The following is a 22,355-nucleotide window of genomic DNA, read 5'->3' on the forward strand; positions in this document are numbered from 1 at the left end:
GGACTGTTTTCATGATTCGTGAATGGCCTTTATTTTTTCCCGAGAAATATGAGTTCATCGTAAAGTGGGATTTTGCCTTGGTCTTTTATTACTTTGTGAAGACCCATCATACAAAACTGATATCCCGAATACCCGTGGTTTCGCCTGCTGCCGTGAAAGCAAAAACAACAACTAGGAACGCAACTAACTGTCCCCACCCCCCCCCCCCTGGGACTCTTATATGAAAGGGGCGGGGATGCTGTCGCCGTAGCCTTACATAGGCCTGTTGTCTGCAGCCCTCTATTCCCGGTGGAGACAAATAAAAGACTAAAGGGAGCGAAATAATGAGCCACCTTTTATGCTCGTTTTTCTCTAAAGGAGCCTTTCAATCTTTTGGTGACTTATGGCTTTTGATGTATATGCTGACAACCCACAATACGTCAAATGTAATTAACAATATAATATCGCAGGAATTTGAAACTCTACGACAATCGAAGGCGTCTGTAGTGTTGAGTGACGAGAAGTGTATACGACTTTTTGCATGACGTAAGCAATGCGCTCAAAAGTCGCGTACTGTAAGTGGGCCTTTTGACGTGGGTAGGTCGGGGGATTGGGTGTAATTGGAATTTCCTATATCAGCTCTATCATTTCTATATAGCCGTTTTGTTCTGAAATGGGGTACAAATTTTAACCATTTGGTGGATGGATTCTAGAAACCAGATCTGAAAACCGGCACGAGTCTTAGAGGCCAGGCCCAAGTTGTTCAAACAGGGCCGGGATAGTAATCCAGTCGATAAATCGCTATCCAGCGGATAAATGTATTAGTTGGAGTAGATAGCGGTTTATCCACTGGATAACATTATCCGCTCTTTGAACGAACTGGCGCAGGTCTTAAAAAGGGTACTGCAAAATTACATATTTTGGTCCGAAATAGGGTCGGGATTGGGAGAACCGAGCCCCTCACCCCTCACCCCAACCAAAAGTTCCGAGGAGTAACCCCTCCCCCCGGGCATTTTGGCCCCTTATTTTTCTGTAGGTCCGCAAGAACGCGCAGACTTGAAAACTTTACGGGCAAGCGGGTACATTCTCTCACCAGTCTCACTCTCTGGGGGATGTGCAAGGTGCAGGAGGAGCGTTGCGTGACGAGACACAGAACGGATGCGAGGGAGACTAGAATACACCAGGCTCGCCCGGAAGGGGGCGTCAAACAAGGAAGTTCCGAATAAGTGACATAAACTCTTTATTACTGAACTCTTGATTAGCTGTTAAGTCTCATATTCCGTGAAATTTGATCTTTTAAAGGCTTCAAAAATATTACAGAGACGTAAGGTGACCAAACAATTAAATTCAAGATATTTCAGTCCAGTTCCTCAACTCAACCTTGTCCGGCGCAGACCGTCGCCAGACGATGACATTCTGATCCGACATCTACGTTCTAGGCAACAAATACTGTAGTTGCTAAGCATCGAAAATCTTTGCACGTTTAAATTTACTTTTGAGACTTCGAGAAACTCAAGGAGAGCTCACTTTGCAAGTTTCTTCCATTACAAACAACAACAATTGAAATATACATAATAGAAATACATGTGCATGTTGGAGATAATCGCCTACTTCTGACGAAGGAAAGACTTTTCGATAAGGCAATGAAGTAGAGCTTGATCGATACACTGGCAGTTCTTTAAAGAGCTTCAAGCTTTTTAATCTCCTCAATTAGTCGCCTGCTTTCCTTTTTGAAATCCAGTTGAGTTGCACTCACACACGAACACTTCAGCCGAGTTTCATCCTACGGGGAAAATACAAAACCAGTCAGTTCTTATCACCACCATCATCATCATCATCAATTCTCCGCGCGCCAGAAGGCGCATAATGCCGAGTCAGTTCCGAGTCTTGTGCTGTGTTACAAATAGCTAGTAACTGGAACCTCTAAGCCAAGGTTGAGAAAACTTTGATTATCATAAGTTCGCCACCAAACTGACGGTATTGCTCACTGGAATTAGGCGGTGAAGTCGCAAAAAAAACAACAACAACCTTAAGCAATTGCAGCCTCCCTTATTCCCTTTTCACAGTTTTTGCCTTTGCTAGAGCAAAACCGCCCGCAAGGTAGGTAGCTTGGTTTTGAGATGTCTTACGTTGTATGTCTCCATTTTCGCCCTAATCCTGAAGTTGTAAGTCTTGAAGATTGCTTCTGAAAAGATGAGATCATAGGCTTGCTCATCACCCTGCCATAACATAAATAACATTTACCTGTCAGTTTAAACCCAACAAAGAGACCATTCTAACAACTACAATATATGGTAAGGTACTGCAAAACAGTCCTTATTTATGTATTGATCCGTTGTACCAACGCCCGCGGTTTTTGGAACGAAACCCTGGAGTGAGCGAGGAAATGAAAAGTGAGACTGGGGAGAGGCGAGAATTTACGCTTTCGTCCAATCGCTTCTCTCTGTTTCGTAGTCTATAAAGCGATAGATGACAAAATCGGAGGGAGATGGGGAGCGGGTGTAAGAGGGCAAATCCTGCGCCTCCTTCTCCCTTAAATCTGCCGTCTCTTTGCTCTTTCGGTGCCTAAAACGTAAGGAAAACTTTAGTTCAGTACACGATCCTGTGGGCGAATAAGCAAAGCGAGCAAACCCGGCACATTATGTCAAAGGGTGTGTGAGGTGAGGAAAAAGATGACCGAACAGTCTGTGATTCTGAAACAGTTTGAGTTCGTAAACCTAGCGCACGCAAGATAGACGAAAATAATGAAAAGAGAGAACGCCAAAAAGTAACCCGTGGACTGAATGAGAATGGCGTGGGGTCCGGTTTCACCAAGCGACTCTTCAAACATTGTCCAACGCAAGATTCCAAGAGCCATTATTCATTTATTCTGTAAGAGAAATCTTACCGAGTCCTTTAGCTGACCAATTTCGCTTGCGCTAGTGTTGAGTAAGGCTTCCGCTGACTCCTGGAAACAGGTGACCCACTGGTTATCACTGAAATCCGCTAAGTTAGTCTGCGAAAGAAGTACAAGAAGTAATGATCAAAACTTGGTTTGCACACGTTTTTTAAGTTTTTCACACTACTACAAGCAACGCTGAACAGATCACATTTGGCTGAAGGTGATTTTTGCTTTAAAAATCCTGACTTTGCTTTTGTCACAAAATAAGCACAAAATAAAATAAAAATAAGCAAAATAAGCACGGTAAAAACGTTGTTTCAAATTTTGTAAAACGACAGCAGCTATCTTGCTGGAACCTGGCGAGAGTTAGAGATGCATCAGTTATACCTGAAACAAAATAAACTGCTACCATTGATGGAAGAAGATACAACTGACAACTAACAGGAGATGAAAAATAAATTAACTGGAACAGAAAGTTTTAACTACACCACAAAAATTCATAAGGTAAGACTCTCTAGAAATAAATGTGTGGATCTATCAACGGAGTTGAAGGGTAAATTGACCACCTTAAAGAGTATTTTTGATAAAACCAAACGTTTGTTTTAATGCTGCGTTGGTGGGGAAAAATAAGGCCCCTAAATCTTAAACATCCTTCTTACAGTGTGGACACTCGAACCGTGAACGGCTAAGGCTTTTTTGGATTTTTCTCTCTCTGTAATATAAACAGACTAAAGAAAATTTATCACTCGCTAAGAACTTTACATCTTTTTTTCTGATTCAATGTTGTTAAAAAAGGTCAGAGTCATTGTTTTCAAGGGAGTTTCTGATTGGACAGCATTTGAAAAAAAAAAAGGCGAAGAAAAGCCTTGACTGTTTACGGTTTGAGTGTCCGCACTGTAATTGATACGTCCACCTAAACAAAAGCTCACACCTGTGGCTTGATAGACACAGGCGCCCATGGTAACAGCGAGGCAAGGACGGATGCAAGAGAGACCTAGTTTGCACGAGTATGGGAAATTCACCACAGGATACTTACAGATAAAATGAGACGATATTTGAACTCGGGATAGGTTTTATTGCACTTCTCACAGCGATAAGTACCGTCTCCTTCTTCTATAACTTTCTTATTGCAATCGGTAGAAGGGCAAGCCTGGTGATAAAAAACATGAAACAAAAATGGGCTTTCAAAGGTGCGGTAAACTGCTCAAGGAAAAAAAATGCATTACTGTTATTTTCCATTCAGTAAAACTGTAACCCACAGCATGATTTAATTTTTATTACCCATACTATAATAATGAGACAAGAAAGAAAAATCTAAGGTTGCGTTCAATTGACTGTATTCCAGAATAAAAATAAGCAGAATAGCTGTTCGATTTCTCTTTTCAAGTAAATTTGGGAAGAGATTTGTCCAAAATTTCACTGACACATGATAATTTAAGAGCAATTTTTTATTTTAGTAACTCCAAAATCCTCTCAGGCGGGATTTCTTTTCATCATTGTATGTATTCCTATTCTGGAATAGGGTCAATCGAACGCACCCTAAGACTTGATCAACCAAACAACTGTAATCAATTTTGTAAGTTACAAAATAACATGATTTAAACAGTACAACTTTGACAGTGACTAGAAAAACATTAGCAATAATTATTATAAATGCATATTTCCATTGATTGGCTTGAACCATGGTCTAAGTTTGACTTCAATAAAATAACTGGCCCTCAAAGATGACAGGAGCACTTGTTAGAATTTTTTAAGAAGTTCATTTTGTTGGGTTGCACAAATTTACTGCTACTTAGTTTGAAATGATCGCAAATTGACAATTCAGAAAAAAGTCCCCTTCTTGTTTCTACCATTCAGTCATGTTACTATTACCTTGTACATACAGTTGTCTTTCTTAAAGAAAACAGCAGTGGCCTTTACTGTGAAATAATCCGGCTGTAGTAAAAACAACAGCGAAATGACATTATACATGCAATATGTTATACAAGATTTAAATGCGAATGAGTTTTTTCCCCGTCTGTTACAAATCAGAAGCAGATCACATAAATGCTGTAGAAATCACTCAAGGAACAGATCCCACAGGTAGCTCAAGCTCAGAAAAAAAGAGAGCAAAGGCACAATGTGGCCTAATCAGGTGATGTATGGCCACAAATTGTTGAATAAATTTGGAAAAGGCATCCAAGTAAATGAGCTTTGAATATTTTTTTAATAAGATTGAGTTATGATGTCTTTATTATTTGTTACTCTGCGGGCTGATTTAACAATGTATCTGATTAAAACAAAATTACTGGACAAGAAAGTTGAAAAGTAGTATTGAATAAATGCTATACTTTATCTCCCATTCCAAGTTGTTCTAACTTCATTTCCTTGAATGTCTTGTAATTTCCAGAACCTAACAAGAAAAAGTACATCCAACATCAGAGTGCCAGTGAGCAACAGACCAACATTACTATTAAAAAAAAATTAGAATTAGGTTCTAACCCATGGAGCCATCGGATCTCTGTCCAGACATGGACTCAATACTGGTATCTTTGCCCACATTCATATACCTGCCAAAATGAAAAGCAAATTTAGATCCAAAAACCTGTGATAATACACACCTCAAATTTGTTTGTAACAGCGGCAAAAACTATATTAGTGTTACCATCCGCGTAAATTGTGTGCTTCCTTGAGATCCAACGGATTAACCATCACATTGGTAGAATTCAGGATTGACAGAGAGCGCCCTAAGAAGGCAGAAAAGAAAATATTTCATGTGCATTTTGATTGAAGACAATCTAGATAGAGGTTACTCGACAAAAATATTGTAGACCTGGCTAGGTAACTTAAGGCAAGTAAGATTTTTTTAAAAGTTTTTCATACTTCTAGCAGATTAAAAAGAACCTGACAATTATTCTATAATGCTGCTGTATTATCACCAAGGGTTTCCTCCTGTCTGCTCTCAGAGCAGTGATTGATCTACTGGTAATACAGAGGATCTTTTCTTTGGCTTGCATGTTTTCCCATTTCTGCCTAGGGCTAATGCTAAGCTGAAATTTGTGGGTTTATCTCAGCGCTAAGTTAATTCTCTGATTCATCATTTTGTGCGTTACATCACGCAACATTCATTTAAATACTTAGTCATGTATACTAGTCAAGACTTAAGTACATAAATTATGATCATCCGGGTGAGTGTAGTCCTGAGAAGGACTGTTTGGGATGACTTGACTGACATTTCGACAACCTGAGTGGAAGTCATCAAACAACAACAACAAAAACAATAAGTGAATTGTGGAATGTCAGTAGGTGGTATACATGTCTCTGGTTGTTAAAGTGATTGGTCAACGAAGTGGAGATGTTATTGGTCGTTTGTCCATAAGCCGTGATGTTATTGGCTGTGAAGACTGTGAAAAGTGACTGGTGAATTTCAATCCATCTTTTGTTAGTCAAAAGTCTGTGGGTCTTGTTAGTGAAATGTCTATTGTTTGTCTGTTTCGTTGATGTTGTCAATGAGTTGTTTGTATGGTGCAGGTAGTTGTAGGCAACGGTTGAGTGGCGTTTGTTCTAGTCAAGAGTTAAATATTAAGTTACTGAGTGCAACTCCCCTCTTAAAGAGAAAAACAAGAAGAATTGAAATGAAGAGTGTGGGTTGACACTGTCAAATGACATTCTAGAAACAGCTCCCATCTCCTGGAAAATCACTCTCACCAATCACAATGCACTTCTGTCTGACTGCTTAACCTACAACAAAGCAGTATGTCTTTCTTGTTCTCCTCCTATTTTCCTGCTAATGTGATATGATCAGTCATTAACAATGTTGGTAAAATTTCCTTCAATTCACTTTTTATTTACCTCCAAATTCTGACACTTTAACTCCTTTCAAGGCAAGAACTGGATTCTTTCCAATGTGTTCTTCAAATTTCTCAGCCTGAGGTGAACAGTTGTTGCAACTATTAATAAATTTGGTTAAATGTAATTTAACTAAGTTAACCACCACGAGCTTAGCGATCAAGCGGCCCATGAGCTTAGCGGGCTTCCAGCGGTCAATCCCATAAGTGCAGGCTCACATGGTTCGTGGTAGCTTTGTACACAGCTGGGATCTTGTAGTTCTTCGTCGAGCGTTTGGGTATCGATGTGCGGAGCGGTCATTTTCGCGTCTTCCCCCCTCCCATCCCCTATGTTTCTTCCTTCCACTGTATCATCAGTGTGACGGGTGCTTGGAGTGGGGGCTCACGGCTGGGTTGCGGGGATTTGCCAGCCATGGGGGCAGTATTCTATCTAGGGGCTGGCTGGCCACAGTGGAAGCCCCTGGGTATCCCAGGCCAGGCACCCACATTTCACTTAAGTGAGGCAGTAACTGTAATAATGCAACACATCTGAGCACAGGGTAAGTTATGAGGTTTATTTTCTGCCAGACAATAACAGTACTATTGTACATTGGAACAGCAGAAAAACACAGTGACAATGCAACTGCCAGGCTTGTTCTGGCTGGTTATAGAATGGCACTATAATTTCCAGACTGTCTTTGGAGCACACATGCTGAAACTTACAGAAATATTTAAAGACAAAACCAAAACTAAAACAAACCACTTTTGCCAAAGTTTTAATTAAATAATTATGCCAACATAATAAGAATGCTCGCAGGCTTCTGGCTTCACCCACATCAACTTTTAGCCTATAGGAACCATGAGCTTTAGCATGAGTTAAAAAACATTGTTGCTAGAGTTTTCTAGTTAGTAACAGTGATGGTTTATGTATTTACATGTATCTGTGTATTGGGCAAATTAAATTGTATTGTATTGTATTTGTTAATTGCTACTGGATTCAATCAAATCAGATTAGTAACAATTTACTCACAAAATCGCCCCAGAGAGTTACTCTAACACTCTTCTCTGATCTGTCCAATAACGTAATGTCCCTCTTTGATATCTGAAAATATTTTAAAAAAATACTGAATAAGAGTATGATAATAATATCGCATCGGTTTTTCTCTGGGTTCTCCGGTTTTCCTCCATCCACAAAACCAACACTTTCAAATTCCATAAAGCACCGACACCTTTGAATCAAGTTTCTCAGTAGAGAGCTCCTTATTGTTTCTTGGGTGAACAAGATAAGTTTTTTTAATACAGCGTTCAAAACCTCAAGTGGAGGGACACCCTATCCAATATAATAGCCTGTTTCAGATGAAACACACTCAATTTCTGTGGTTGGACTGATATTAATAAAGTGACAAATTACAAACAGGATATAGGAATCATTTCACAAACCTGTCTGTTAGTTGCTCTTGTAGTTATCTGTGTAACATCATCAATGTTGATCACAACACCAAGAATGTCTGTCAAGAAAAATGCATTTCCTTCTGTTTCAATAAACATAACTCACGAGGCTCAGCCTGCCATTCTTGCTGCATATAACATATTTTAAAAATGTTACAAATACTGTACATCTCTCTATTCTATGCATCCTTCATTAGCCACTCTGAGAGTTACACAGGTATGTATTGAAAGCAAAGCAAAAAGATCTGAAATAAGGATCTTAAGCTGTCAAATTTGTGGAGGCCAAGTCAAAACTTGATTGAGTACGTATCTCTGTCATATAAGTTTCTTGGATGCCAAATGCTATTAGACTCCTGTCAGAACACAGTCTTAAAAATTGAAGTACTTACCAACAATGTCATCTCCATTACAGTTGCCCAGGTCACTAATGTTGATGAAGTTATACTGGATAGTCGGCAAGTCACAAGGATCATTACACTGAAAAGCACATTAATTTTACAGTAACCTCCTATTACACATACATACATACATACAGTCAACTCTCTCATAGCAACCACTTCTCGTAAGCGACCACCTCCCATAAGTGACCACTTCATAAACAACCGTTTTGTTTCTCAGTTAAATACTGTTTCAAGAGCTCTCTCGTAAGCAACCACCACTCAAATTTCTTAAGGTACCGCGACCACTTTTTAGGCCAGAAATTACACATATTCTTTTGTTTTCTGTTTCCGGTAAGCATTCACCCAAAATAATCACATATGATCGTTAGTAAATCATTACTCAAAAGTGACAAAAGTTCAATTTTTAATGATACTACCCCGAACTGCTGACAGATAATAACAGTTTACAGACAGAGAAGATGGTTTTAATTAGATCTGTAGGTAAACAGGAATTGTTACAGTGATCTGTTCCAAAATGTTATCAATACAAAGTTTCATCAGAAGAATGAATAGATGGAAAAAATCAAATAAATTAGTTTTTATTTGCCTAATTTTAGCTGCCAAGGTAATATTTTTATGTAATTAATTAATCAATCAATCCAGTATTAGCTTATTTTGTTGATCTTTCCGTAAGCGACCACTTTGTCGTGCCCCAAGGGTGGTCGCTTACGAGGGAGAGTTGACATACATACATTATCTTTATCCATGTGTATACGACTAAACTAACCTAATCTACATTAAAATATATATCAGGTAAAGTGAATACAATGATTAATAGCATACAAAATCCTGTTGTCTGTAATGTGTGGTTAGGGTTGTGTATATTTAGATGATACCCCCACCCGTGCCATGGGAGTGGAGTGGAGGGATATAAATTATGTATTTTGTACATACACTAGTTTAGGTACCGGGGCATTAAGGTGTTCTGGACAATACACCATTATATTTAGCCGTGAAGGTCTCTTTAAGGGTTGCACATGAAAAAATATAATTTTTTTTATTTGTCTGTGTTTTAAAATGGTCTTTTAGGGGTTAAAAAAAGCTTGGGCCATGCCCCAATTGGTCTCCTTTAGGGATTTAATTCCAAATTTTCAACGAGCATCACTGCTCCTTTCATATGAAAGCCCCCCTTCCACTCCCCGGGTTTAGGCACTTGAGAAAGAATATGACTTTGAGGCTTTACTTTCAATTCCAGAAAAGAATTTTTTTTTGGAGAGAGGTTACTAGATGAGAGGGCGTATCACCTCCCATAGGAGAGTATTAACTAAGTATTATTAACAAATGTTATTTATTTAAAATCGGGGGGTCTTCGTTTTCAAGTTTTGGGGTCTTTGGGGGTCTTCGCTTTCAAGACACCCCACTCTTGCTGAGATGTGAAGTCTACCATTTGTTTAGGCACCAATAATAATTTTTGTAAAACTCTCTTAAGGCCTTATTTAGTTGCGCAATCGCCAAATCAGCTGTTTCTCTGATACAAAATATGGTGGTGTCATCTGCATATACGTAGACGGGTCCGGTAGGTGCCAAAGAAGGTAAATCATTCGTAAATAACATGAACAGTGTCGGTCCTAGGACTGATCCTTGTGGGATCCCCATAGACACTGCCGGTAACTCCAAATTCACGGTTCAAGGCTGAACAACAACAATGGAAGACAAGTGTTAAGAAAGATATTATTTACTAAATGGAGTTAAATCAAAAGAGTAAATACAGTAATCGGACTGGTTCGTAATTTTAAGCCAAAATGCCATGGTTAGGTAGGGCATTAACTACCCTATTATACAGAGATGCAATATATCCTTACAGAACAAGTGATTATGTCTTACCAGTTCAATGATACTTTCATTGTTAATATACATCTCATAATCATTCTTGATTGAAGAGTACTGTTTGTTTGCAGTCCTTAGAGAACATTTGGAAATATAAAACACCTAGAAGAACAAGACAACAATGAAAAAGATTTACCGGTATTTGAAAGTAGGAACTGATTCCACCTAGTACAAACAACCAGAGTGACTGCCTGACTGACTGACTAGTACTTTTCAAATAGTATATAAGAACCTATTTCCCCATGAAGCAGTTGCTTTTACCATCCTAAGCTGCTGTAAATGAACCACTCTGCCAGTAATTGAGCTGAGTTAAATAAATCATCTTGTGTTGTCTTGTCTCTAGTAATTACAGCCCTCCCGCTGTCCACCTAACTTCCCCCCCTCATGCAGTATCAGTACAAAATACTTAGAAAGTACATTAAAGAGTCTCTTTCAACCACAGGCCTTTGCGCGCGTGTTATCGTTTACGCCAGGGCTTCCTCAGCGTGGCAGCCATGTTTGGAAGCTCTTGAAGTTCTTCTTGTCAAAGGATCAGTTGAGTACACTTTCAAAGATGGTGGACCTAAGTCGTGAAGTAGAAATGGAGGATTCGGCAGAGGAAGAGGTGGAGGAAAATTATTATGGCTCTCCGGTTGCAATTGCAACTCGAAGATTACAAGCTGCTTCGACTTATTCAGGGACAAGTCAACAAATTTCGGTCCCACTAAACTGCGTGGTGAGTAGAGAACTAGATAAATTTATTCACGACATCTTGAACGAAAATATCCCTAAATATGTAAGCTTGTTTATTTTGCAATTGCCTTTTAGACTCGCAGCTGTTCAACAATGTGTTCAAAGAAATCTGAGAAATACCGTGGCTGTCCGTGTCGAGATGAAGGTTTGCGATGCCACTTTACTTGAAGCGTGGAGACAAGAAACCTCCGTAAATTCGCTATTGGTGTTTTGCTGAAAACCAAGATCAATCGTCGTCTGGTTCCAGAGGTTGAAAGTGCTCTCTCGTAACAGAATCGTCTTGTTTTTTTTCATTCTTTGGCAGCCTACCTTGTTTTGGCGGAGATCGCGACAGTTGGCCCGACCACAACAAAATCGGGTTTTTTTTGGCACAAACTTAATTTAATAAAAAAAACCCAAATATGTATAGAAATTCTATGATGCAATGATGTCTTAACACACCGGACCGTAAATCGTTCACATAGCGCAGAAGATCCTCAGAAAAAGCCAGGACTCTGAGAACAGCAATTTCGATATAAGCGAAAATGGCCGCCACACGACTCAACGCCTGCAAAGCGCACTGGTTGACAGAGACTCTTTAAAGGCCCACATTCACCCAAGATGTATTGCGCGCCGAGGAACAGTTTTCATATATGAAAACCCCCCCATTTTATTTGAGCGGGAGTCGAGTGAGAAAGCAATAAGCGATCACAAATATTCTTTCCTTCCAGCATGAGTCGTAGAGGAAACCCATATGAACCGCTTGAGTTCGTACAGCCAATAAGATCACGCGTTTGGACAATACAGCATTTCAAAACAAAAACAAACCACCGCAATGACTCTTGGGTGAAGGTGGGCCTTTAAAATCAAAGTCAAACCTTACACCTTAATCCTGTTCCTAACTGGTCATGATGTGATAACATTGTCGCATTAAGAAATGAAAGCTTCCAGCCTTTACATCACAAACCTTGTTTACTTCCAGGATTTCATAAAACTTGTCCACAACATCATTAAATCCAGTGGCTCTGATTTCCCCCTGTAATAGATTATGAATATTCATTAAAAGAGAGGGCATAGAGTTCCCGGTGTGCTGGTCTGGTCTTTGTGCTGTTTCATGATTTCATGGGTTGGGTGGGTAGGATGAGGTCGCTAATGGACATATGCTGATGTAAACCGCATTTGAATATATATAAATAGAAAATGCAGTATATAAATGCATTACCATTAGATGTTACGCAACGTAAATTGGACATGAAAGTACTTTTACCCTCCTTATTATACATATTCTTCTTGTATGTTGCAATACTGTCTGCTACATCTACATCCTTCGTTTTTTATGGCTAAAAGGTATAAATACCTCTATTCATGTCTCATTCAGCGCTATGTGAATCTTTTGTGTTTGATAGTACTTTAATTGCCATTGGCTTAGTCCAAGACATATGTCTAACTATAAAAGGTCTAGTAAAAGTCCAAGTATCACTCGCTTGCTTTTTTATCTACTGTAAGGTCTACCTTTAGTGTCTCTATTTTGTAATCCCCACCCTTCCCTCCCTTTGGAGGTTTTGCTGTTGTTTTTCAATAAATTTGGGTTCAGGCTTGCATTTGGTTAAGTCTTGTAGCGACTTCCCTAAGCTTTGTGTTTTAGGCTATTTTTAGCTCTATAACCTTGAACCTCGTTGTATGCTTTTATCCAGCATGTGCCAGCGTAGGCGGCCCGTAGCACTGCAGAATAATTATTAGGCTTGAGCTGGTTTTAAAAAATACCAAATACTCTTTGCACTATGCTGGCCGAAGGTTTCATTGTGCAGTTCCAGAAAAAATCCATTCCCCCCGTCCCCCCCCCCCCCCACGGAAGGTCAATGGAGATTTTCAGGGAGAGGGCGGTTAATAGATGGAAATTTCCGAGGGGTAGGGGGGCGTTCCTATGAAGAATTTCTCCAGAGGGTAAGGAGATTCACGAAAAAATCTTGAGCGAGGCAAAAAGTTGGCTGACAAGAATTTTCAGTGGTCACTGCGGAAAAATAATTATAATCCAGCACAAAAGCAGCGCAAACGACGAATCAGTCTGGAAAAAGACATTTTGGTAGAAGTGTTGTCTGGTTAATCCTCCTGATAAGCGAAAGTAACGCGTGACAAGTATTTTTCTTTGAAGTTCGACTTCGCGGCACGATCAATCAGCCTCATATCTTGCCGTGCACGGCTTTGACTTCACAATCGTTTAAAGTTTGAGTTTCGAATTAAATAAAAGCCCTCTTTACTCGTATTGTAGCATCAAATAAGGAGATTAAAAGGTTTCTGAACAAAGCAACTATTTTGATGAGCATGGCCTTCTCGTAGTTCCACAGGCTAGTTTGCAGTTGAAATCTATTTCAGACACGACAAAATGTACAACGCGCGTGCTGTCAGCGCTGCCGTGTTTGATGAATTTATTTCCCATGGAAAATTATATTACCGCGGCCACAAAACGTGTAAGTTCTCCAATGCAATCTTTCACAAAAAAGATTTCTGGAAGAAAGGGAAAAGATTCTGCAGAGATATTTCCATGAACATTGGAGTTGAAATTTGATCCCGCGGCACCAAATGGGAAACTTTCCCAATGTATGCAAATTTTGCTCGAGACTGAATTCCGTTGGATGTGAGACAGCGACGTTTATTTTATAAAAATCTGACATAAAACGTTGAAAACACAAACTTCGTTTCTTTCTCAAATTCATTTCATTCACGATCTCAGTGCCGAGACGTGAATCCACGGACTAATTAATTTTGAAGTTTTGAAAGGAGAACCTTTTGAAACTGTTCACAATGGCGGCTTTCAATATTCTTGTGCATGCAGCCAGTTTTCGACTGGGTTTTCAAAGTTCTTCAAAATTCTACTTGATAAATTAAAATCCAGCATCGTATTAACAACTTGTCGCTAAACATAGTAGTTATTAATACACACAACACAATCTTTGGCAGTAAATGGGACTAAAGACATTGGGTGCTCCCTAGCATAAATGGAGGGTGGAAGCAACACACCCTGCGAATGGAGGCAATAAGGGTGGCAGCGACACACCCTAGTGATAATGAGTAACGCAACAAGGGTGGCAGCGACACACCCTAGCAATAACAAGTAAGGCAACAAGGGTGGCAGCAACACACCCTAGCAATGATAAGTAACGTAACAAGGGTGGCAGCGACACACCCTGCGAATGGAGGCAATAAGGGTGGCAGCGACACACCCTAGTGATAATGAGTAACGCAACAAGGGTGGCAGCGACACACCCTAGCAATAACAAGTAAGGCAACAAGGGTGGCAGCAACACACCCTAGCAATGATAAGTAACGTAACAAGGGTGGCAGCGACACACCCTGCAAAGTATGGATGAGCCAGCGAGTGAGGTGCGTCCCCACCCGGGTGTAAGTGAAAGCTAAGTTGGGGCGAGAGCCCCACCCAGCCTGCAACATGCAAGGGAAGTGGCAGGTGTGCACCCAAGCCAGTAGTCCAGCTTTATTGAAATAGGGGGCAAAGGGAGTGGTGGGACAAAATACAGCACTAAGGCGAAGTAAACTTGATAAAACTTATTGTGCAATGTGTACTCGCAAGGCAAACAATGAGGCACGCAATTCGGACCTAATGGATATAAGCATACCTTGGTATCGATTACCTTTACTAACAATGTCCAGTTGTAATGAAGTACTGTTCAAAGACACAAAGGTCAGTTTATGTTCTGCTATGCAGAACAAGGCAGCCATATAATAAGTAATGTCACGCAAGGTCCCTGTTTGTGCGAGATGAGTGTAATAGATGTTTTAGTGGCGATGAAGTCACTGATATGCACTAAGGACCAAGGTTGTGTTAAGCTCCCATTAGTTAACTATATTTTACAGGTAAAATAACCATATTCAATGTGCAACTTATATTCATAGCAGTTTCTTCGCGGTAATAGCAAACGTTTTTCTGCGGAGGTCATAATGAAAATGGAAATTATTTGCAAAGGCCGGTCATTTTTAGGTGAAAAAGAAAAGTTGTGACGTGCGAGAAAATTATAAACGTAAACTTCGCAACAACAAAGAATTAAGCCGTGTTTTATTGACCTAAAAATCGACCATTTTAGATTTTTTTCCAATTTTTCCGGATATAATTTTAGCAAAAGGATAAACAAGTAAAATAGCGAAGTGTTGTAAATAGCTGGACTAGTTTAAGAGTAGTCGACGTTGCATCGATGATAAAAAAAATTGATCGTAATAGTGCACGTCGTCAATTTTGTTAGTCTTCTTAGTAAATGGATTTTGAACTTCTGAGGGGTTCAGGGAGAAGGGTTTTAAAAACCCGGAAATTCCGGAGGGGTGGGGGGGTCATCATAAACCCTCTGGAACGGAAATTCCGAGGGGGTGGGGAGTTAAAATAAAAAAACCTTCCATGGGGGGGGGGGGGGGGGGGTATGGATATTTTCTGGAACTGCACATTTCATTGTCCAATGGAGAGTTAAGCTATTAGATTGTTTTAGTTTTGGACCTGCCTACAACTTGTCCGATCCAGCGCTGGTCATTAATACAGTTAATAGTGCTGGGGATATAAGTTATAGGTATCATGGTCATGCTATGGGAGTCGTCTGTCATGCCGATCACAGAGCAGTGTTCCCCCTTTACGCCAAATATCTCGTTGTCTGTTGAGATATCTAGTTAACTCTACAGTAATAGGAACTGCAACATTAATATATGTAAATTATATAAATTATATAATAAGACTTGCAGAACTGCATTGCACCCATCTACATCATATCCTTTTTTTTATCAGATCTTACATGCTGATGCAAGCAGATATTGAATATAGAATATTTAATAGAAATCAACAATATAAAGTTTCTCAAAGTGAAAAAAGGACAAAGAGCCTTTTTGTAGTCTGAAATAAAAGTAGCACAAACCGATTCATCCACAAGATCAACATTGAATACACGTCCGTCCCCCTTGGAGTTGCTCCATGTACGTATGTTGGACTTATTTGTTACACGAGCACGGATGGTCCACCTGGGTCACAAAAGACCAAATTAATCAAATTTCATGCATCAAACAAACAAAGCATAATAAAGTGGTTTGGATGATTATGTAGCATCCAGTTTTCATTGGTCCACTCTTAATACATTTGCAAGGTGAAGTGACATGGACAATATTAGCGTAAGGACAGTTACTAGAACGGAGCAGCAAACCAAGATGTGTGAACTTTACAGAGACATTTTCGAACTCTACAACACAAGCCTCTCAACCACTTTTTTTTTTATTAATAGTGAAGTTAAATACAAAATATTCTACCCTGTGTGTGAAAAAACAGTTACCAATCCCTGATCAAATCCTTAGCGAAACCCTTGAATCACATCAAACTTAATTGCAAATTTACAAATTATTGAATGGAATAGATCTAATTTTCTCCTGCACTATCTTCATAGACCATATCTAAAACTCTTGAATTTCACTACTAAATTCTGAGCGTGCTGCTGATCATATCTTACAGTAAGGATGATGGTCTTTCTAGCCCTTTTATTGAAGTTCTTTGACCTGATGCAGGTCATTAACTAAAGAATTTGTAAAAGATGCAAGAAATTAAAATGCATATCACTGCCCCTTCTGCTTCCTCTATTCCTCTGAAGTATTCCCCTTTCTTTTAGGTTGAAACTACAAATGACACTTATACTAATACTGTAAGATGAATGAAAAGGTCTAGTTACTCTATTCAAAACAATCTACCAGGTTTTCTACCACAAAGCAGAAAGACAAATGTGTTACCCTGTAGTGGCTGGTGTAGTCTTTTTAGGACTGGGGTGCAATAATAGCAGGTACATTTTTTCCTGGGCCGGGTTGTTCATACCCCGATTAAGCTAATCCTGGGTTAACGTGAACTTTGATTGGAGTCTAATTGCTAATCAGTAAGGATGATTCCAAAAGATTTTTGTCCCTCAGTTTTGACTTGGACTTTCCTATGCCTTTAGCTTAAAATTAGCCTTTAAAGGCATTTTTAAGGAGCCAGATGAAAACCTCAGTTAACTTTTAAGTGGGGATTAGCGTTAATCGGCTTTAGAACAACCGGGCCCTGGTCAGTAAATTACTGTTTACCTGTTTTGGTATGGTGTCAGTGAGCTGATTGGGTAAACAGTTTTGGAGTCACTCCCTCCCCGAGGCATTTGCTGGTGACTAAAACAAAATTCTAATTTTAAAGCCGTCTCACATACATTCATTACAACCCCCATAACTATCACTGGTACTAATCAAAGATTAGGCAGTGCATTCCAAGATCTCAATCCTAGGCTCTCTCCTCTGCAAGTTGGTGATGATGTCATCTTCCCCTGCAAAATCTGCGGGGGATGCCAGATATCCATCACAAGATCCATTCATTCATTGTCCCATACAATGTACAAATCAGAGAGTTTATTTATTGGTGAACAACAGAGGCACAGTGCATTCCCCAAGGAATTGCATTGAATTTAAAACTGTAGCATGATTGCTAACATCTGAAGGGTGACTGCAACATGCTGAATCTACCCACAAGTCTAAAACTTACAGCAACATTATGTAATCCATTCTTTCAGATCAGCAAACCTCACAGCATAAACTGAGTATTGCTGATATTTCTCTTGACTGGTTCAGTTCAAACAAATAAACAAATGGTACCTCCCATATGTAGCAGATGCAAGTCCCCCAGCTCCTCTGGGGACAGGTCCTCCTGCTTGTCCACCTCCCATCATACCACCTGAGATTAAAAAAAAAAAAAGGTGATCTAATGTTCGCCTTTAAGATGGCTGATAAGACCAACAGCATGCTTACCTCTGGACTGCTGTCCAAATGCCTGGCCTGCTCTTTGAGGAGGCTTTTGTTGGTGACCATCTGTTAAACAAAACAAATTTATGACTGAGATATCTATATCACAAAACATATTGCACACACATAAATTTTATTATCTCCATAACATAATTAAGTACAATCATTATCTAGTTCTCTTTGAAATGGAGAGGGAAAATTGTTTACTGCCAATCTCTTCAACCCATCTTCACCACATCATCCTCCAACCCCATTACTAGTTTTGATACTCTCCACAGGTTTTACTCACCATAATTTTATGAAATCAAGATGGTGGCTGTTAATTCTCACCACCATTTGTCATTTTGAAATTCACTGTGGACTATATACAGCCTAATCCTTTACAATAAACAGTACAATTATGATATGTGTGTATAGACCAGATAATAGTAAATTTAAGTGTATGACATACAGCTTGCTTCCAACCTCCCAAAAATAAGGTTTTCATAGCAAAAGAACTGATTCATGTTAGATTCCAGCCATACCTGCCATGTTGTGCTGGCTTGGTCCAGTGCCATTATGTTGAGGCTGCTGCTGCTGCTGTTGATCCATTTTGGACTCCGTTACTAAAGGCTTTGGGTCTCCAATCCTACTCATCACTTCACTTGCAGGTTTTATGACAGATACTTCCAAAACAATCAGAACTTTCCTACACATTAAATGCAACAAACACAAACTTAAATAGTTTCCAGTGGCTTGTAACAAGTCATCCTATGTGCAAACTCAAGCAAAGCCCCTGCCAAATCAATGAAATGTTAAATTTTCTGTTACTAAATAAATACCGTTGGGACAATAAATCAGAGTGTGTAAACCAGCCTTTAGGAAATCCCATTCTTTGAACCAAAATTAAATGAACCTTCCATACCAACCTGGTCTCTTGGATAATATTACAGATGTATTTATCCAACTGAACAACAGCTTTGACTTCTATTTCTTTGGATGTGACTAAATCGTTAAGCTGGGTGGCTAGCATGGCAGCTAAAATAACACAAGAAAAAATGACACAGCACCAGCATTATTGCCTTAGTTTGTTTTATAGTATTTTTAGATATTTTCCCTATAGTAATTGCAACACTTCACAATGATTTTCCGCTAGCTGTCACGTGTCCTTAGCTTTTATACCAGGGAGAAGTGTGTAATTTTCCATAAGGCTTGCAGAAATTTGACAGGAATAATGGGAGCAATTATTGCTGTTTAACTCAGAACCTACTAGGGCGTTCACCCCAACATCTCCTAGATGTCCCAGCATGTCCTACTAGTACACAGGATTGCTATAAGAGTTGGCACAATAAACCTCTCAGCCCTGTGGAATCTGTGAGTCATTTAGTTTTCTTTTGGGTTTCACAAATCTCTCTGACAACTGAGCTGACACAACTACAAAAAAAAAAGAGAGAGAGAGAAATGGTGACTGAGAAGTTCAGTCATGCAGTAAATAAACTACATTCAGATACTGATCATCGCAAGAATGAAACATGAACTTTGAATCACAACCATTATTAACCCACAAAACCTCATACAGTCAATTTCGCAATAGCAAAGCGATAACTCAGACCACATAGTTAATATGTCAGGGCACATTGTGTGGTCATGTTAAGAGGTTTTCATTGTACGCAAGGAAATAACAATCTTGACAAGATTTAGAAAATTAAAAATGTGGATACTTACAGGTATAGAGGTTTATACCATCTGATAGCACAAGCCTGACAAAGTATAAACTAAATATATTAGGCAATAAATGGACTAAAAATCATAGCGAAGCAGCATACTAATAATTGAGTTGCTGGTGGAAAAAAAAAAACAGTCGTGCTGTGGGCATGTATGACATGTTACTAAAGACTCAGCTCAATTTTTTGGACAGAAAAAATGCCTTACTTTCATGTCAAGCAAAATGTAAGTGCTGATCCAAATCACAGGCTCTTTAGTTGTGGACAAGGACATCCAATGTTCAACCCGGAGTCCACAGAATCTGAAAATCTTGCCAAATTTTTGCTTCTCCATTGTTAAATTCTCCATTGTTAACATGTTCTTTGACGGGTAGTGTTTCCCTAGACAAGTATGATTCTTCAAAATTTGTTGTAAATTTATGTCAGAGCTTTCAATTTTTGAGTGCTGCATTTGAATATGCAACTAAGACAAAGAGGGTTTTCATTGAAGGGGTTGTAGCCATGCTGGTCAAATAACCTGTAATCTTAATTTTATGTTTAATTCCTTAAATCAATGCTTTAGTATAATCTCTTTAACAAATCCTGGAAACTAGGGACAGGCCCTACTTATCATATCACACATCCCTTAAGGCACTGTAATGATTCTTTGTGGTTGGCTTCTGATTGGTATTATCAACTTTTCAGCTGCACTAAAAAATAGTAGTTGTCAATAGAAAAGGCAAAAAAAAAAACTGTATTTTAACTACATGAAGCTGATTCTTGGTTACGAATTTGTAACCCCATCAGTCTTCACTTTAAAAATTTTCAGTATTGATGAAATAAGGAAACGTAGTGGTGCGCTTATATCTGGGAGGAATTTTAACAATAACCAGAATACTCATTGTTTACAGGTAGTTATTTCACGGTATTTCATAAATCTTGGATCTTTGGGAATAGCTCTAAAGTAAAGGAGAACACAAAGTACTGTCAAACCTACTACTGTACCTGTAACGATCATTCCCTGCCCCCTCACTGCTTTTTGTTTGGATCTTTTTAATTCCCTGTGTAAAAAAAACAACATTTTCAGAAACATTTATGACAAAATTAAACCTTTGTTGAGTTCCATGACTATGTTTGATTAAGGCACTGTTTCCATAGATGGGGTTCCATTGGCAACATTAACACCTCTGTTTACACAATGACAATTGAGACCATTACCGAAAACAAGGTCAAAAGTAAGCATCTTTCTATCAATATAACCACTTTTCAAATTTGATGCAGGTGACGCCATGTCATCTTTTGTCATATTTCAAACTTTTCAGGGAGATTTTTCATTGAAGGAGTAGATCATGGTCTGATAGGCAATGGGCAACCTTGCTGGTAAACATAAATCACCATTCTTTTCTTGTTGACACGTGATAAGTTTCTTGAGTGTTTCAAAATGTAGATGTTTCTTTCTCAGTTATGTACTGTTATATCAAATTGTAGGAGTACTTTCCCAGACTGAGATATTTCTCTCAGGGGAGTGATCTCAGGTTGGGGGCGAATGATTTCTAAGGTTAGCAAGTGCTCTCAAAATTTAGTTTCCAACCCTGAGCTGTCTAACCTAACTGTTTCCTCAAACACAAGTGTCAATTAGAGACCTTTCACAACAGGCATTGCCTTTTGTGACCTTTGCTCAGCAAAACAGCATTACTGTAGTATTTTCTTATCCACAGTTCTTCAGTTGTTTGTTATGTGGATACTACGGAGAGGTTACTTTGGTGGTCGGGCACCCATTTTGCTAGCCATTGACATTATGGAGAGGTGGCCATTGCAGGGAGGTTTATAAAGTAGGGGGAAATGTATGGATAAAGGATGGTTTTCACAAGGACATAAGCTTAAACATAAAGATGAGCAATTGAAAACACTAGCTACATAAGCATAAGGACAGATGCACACCAAAAAACTATTTCCTGACAGAATTCTCAATACCAGCTCCCATCAATCTTAACAAGATGGCAGACAAAACTGTCTTGTGCTTGTGCTTATGTCACCCTAGCCTGGGAGCAAGCTCTCTTGGGTCAGCCATGAGAGGATTATAGCGATCCTCTCGCAGCTTGCTTCACTTGCTGCTGACGCTCTAATTCTCTCGTGACTGACCTAATGGAGAGCTTGCCCACAGACTAATGTCACCCCCATTCCCATTACGGTCAGTATAAAATGCAGACTGCAGACTGCAGATTGCAGACTGGGTATAAAATGCAGACAGCAGACTGCAGATTGCAGACTGGGTATAAAATGCAGACTGATATCAAAACCGTCTCTTCGTCTTCGTAATTAACAGTCAGCTTACATCACCTCCACATATTAAAACATTAGCGGTGAATTGTTCCAGATCCGTTAACACATTACACCTACCAATATTTGAAACACTGGCTTCTGGGGATGCTGTTCGGCCGGTTTGCATAAAATATCCTGCAACGAAATCCAAATGCAATGAGGTCAGATCGAACGATGAAAGGAATTGAAAGTTCGCGGGAAAAATTAGAGACAGGTATGGCTGGAACATTGACGTTCTGACACAGACGTGACGTATGAAAGAAAGCAAAGGGAAGATACCTGAATTGCTCCTTCCGTCAACATCTTAAACGCCGTTCCAGGACCTGTTCCAGAGCCAAAAACTAGATCGAGAACCGAAAATGGTGAAACAAACTCGATTTCACCAAGAATTCTCGCGCCAAATTCATTCTATCCTCTTGAGCATGCTCTAAAATGTATTTACTGCTGATCAACAACTGTCATGAGT

At 39.3% G+C, this 22,355-nt stretch overlaps 1 protein-coding gene and 1 long non-coding RNA gene across 2 annotated transcripts; one reads left to right on the forward strand and one right to left on the reverse strand.

The window, feature by feature from the left end:
• Window positions 1-1,202: 1,202 nt before the first annotated feature.
• On the reverse strand, window positions 1,203-22,320 carry LOC146452904 (replication protein A 70 kDa DNA-binding subunit-like). The gene is made up of 24 exons (XM_085097750.1): window positions 22,169-22,320; window positions 21,968-22,024; window positions 20,573-20,628; window positions 19,590-19,624; window positions 18,794-18,902; window positions 18,410-18,573; window positions 17,892-17,951; window positions 17,739-17,817; window positions 17,184-17,261; window positions 16,001-16,103; window positions 12,061-12,129; window positions 10,380-10,484; window positions 8,505-8,592; window positions 8,107-8,174; window positions 7,697-7,768; window positions 6,692-6,767; window positions 5,505-5,586; window positions 5,342-5,409; window positions 5,191-5,252; window positions 4,733-4,795; window positions 3,897-4,010; window positions 2,867-2,974; window positions 2,109-2,198; window positions 1,203-1,762 (listed from the first exon to the last, which is right to left on the reverse strand). Exons 1-24 carry the CDS (start codon window positions 22,190-22,192, stop codon window positions 1,658-1,660), a joined length of 1,935 nt encoding a protein of 644 aa, XP_084953876.1. The 5' UTR covers window positions 22,193-22,320; the 3' UTR covers window positions 1,203-1,657.
• LOC146452905 (uncharacterized) lies at window positions 10,844-11,691 on the forward strand. Its single transcript, XR_014859713.1, has 2 exons — window positions 10,844-11,097; window positions 11,190-11,691. It is a non-coding gene; the product is annotated as an uncharacterized LOC146452905 (long non-coding RNA).
• Window positions 22,321-22,355: the final 35 nt, after the last annotated feature.

The sequence above is a fragment of the Pavona decussata genome, unplaced genomic scaffold, assembly GCF_977016875.1.
Source record: "Pavona decussata unplaced genomic scaffold, jaPavDecu1.1 SCAFFOLD_366, whole genome shotgun sequence".
NCBI classification, from domain to species: Eukaryota; Metazoa; Cnidaria; class Anthozoa; order Scleractinia; family Agariciidae; genus Pavona; species Pavona decussata.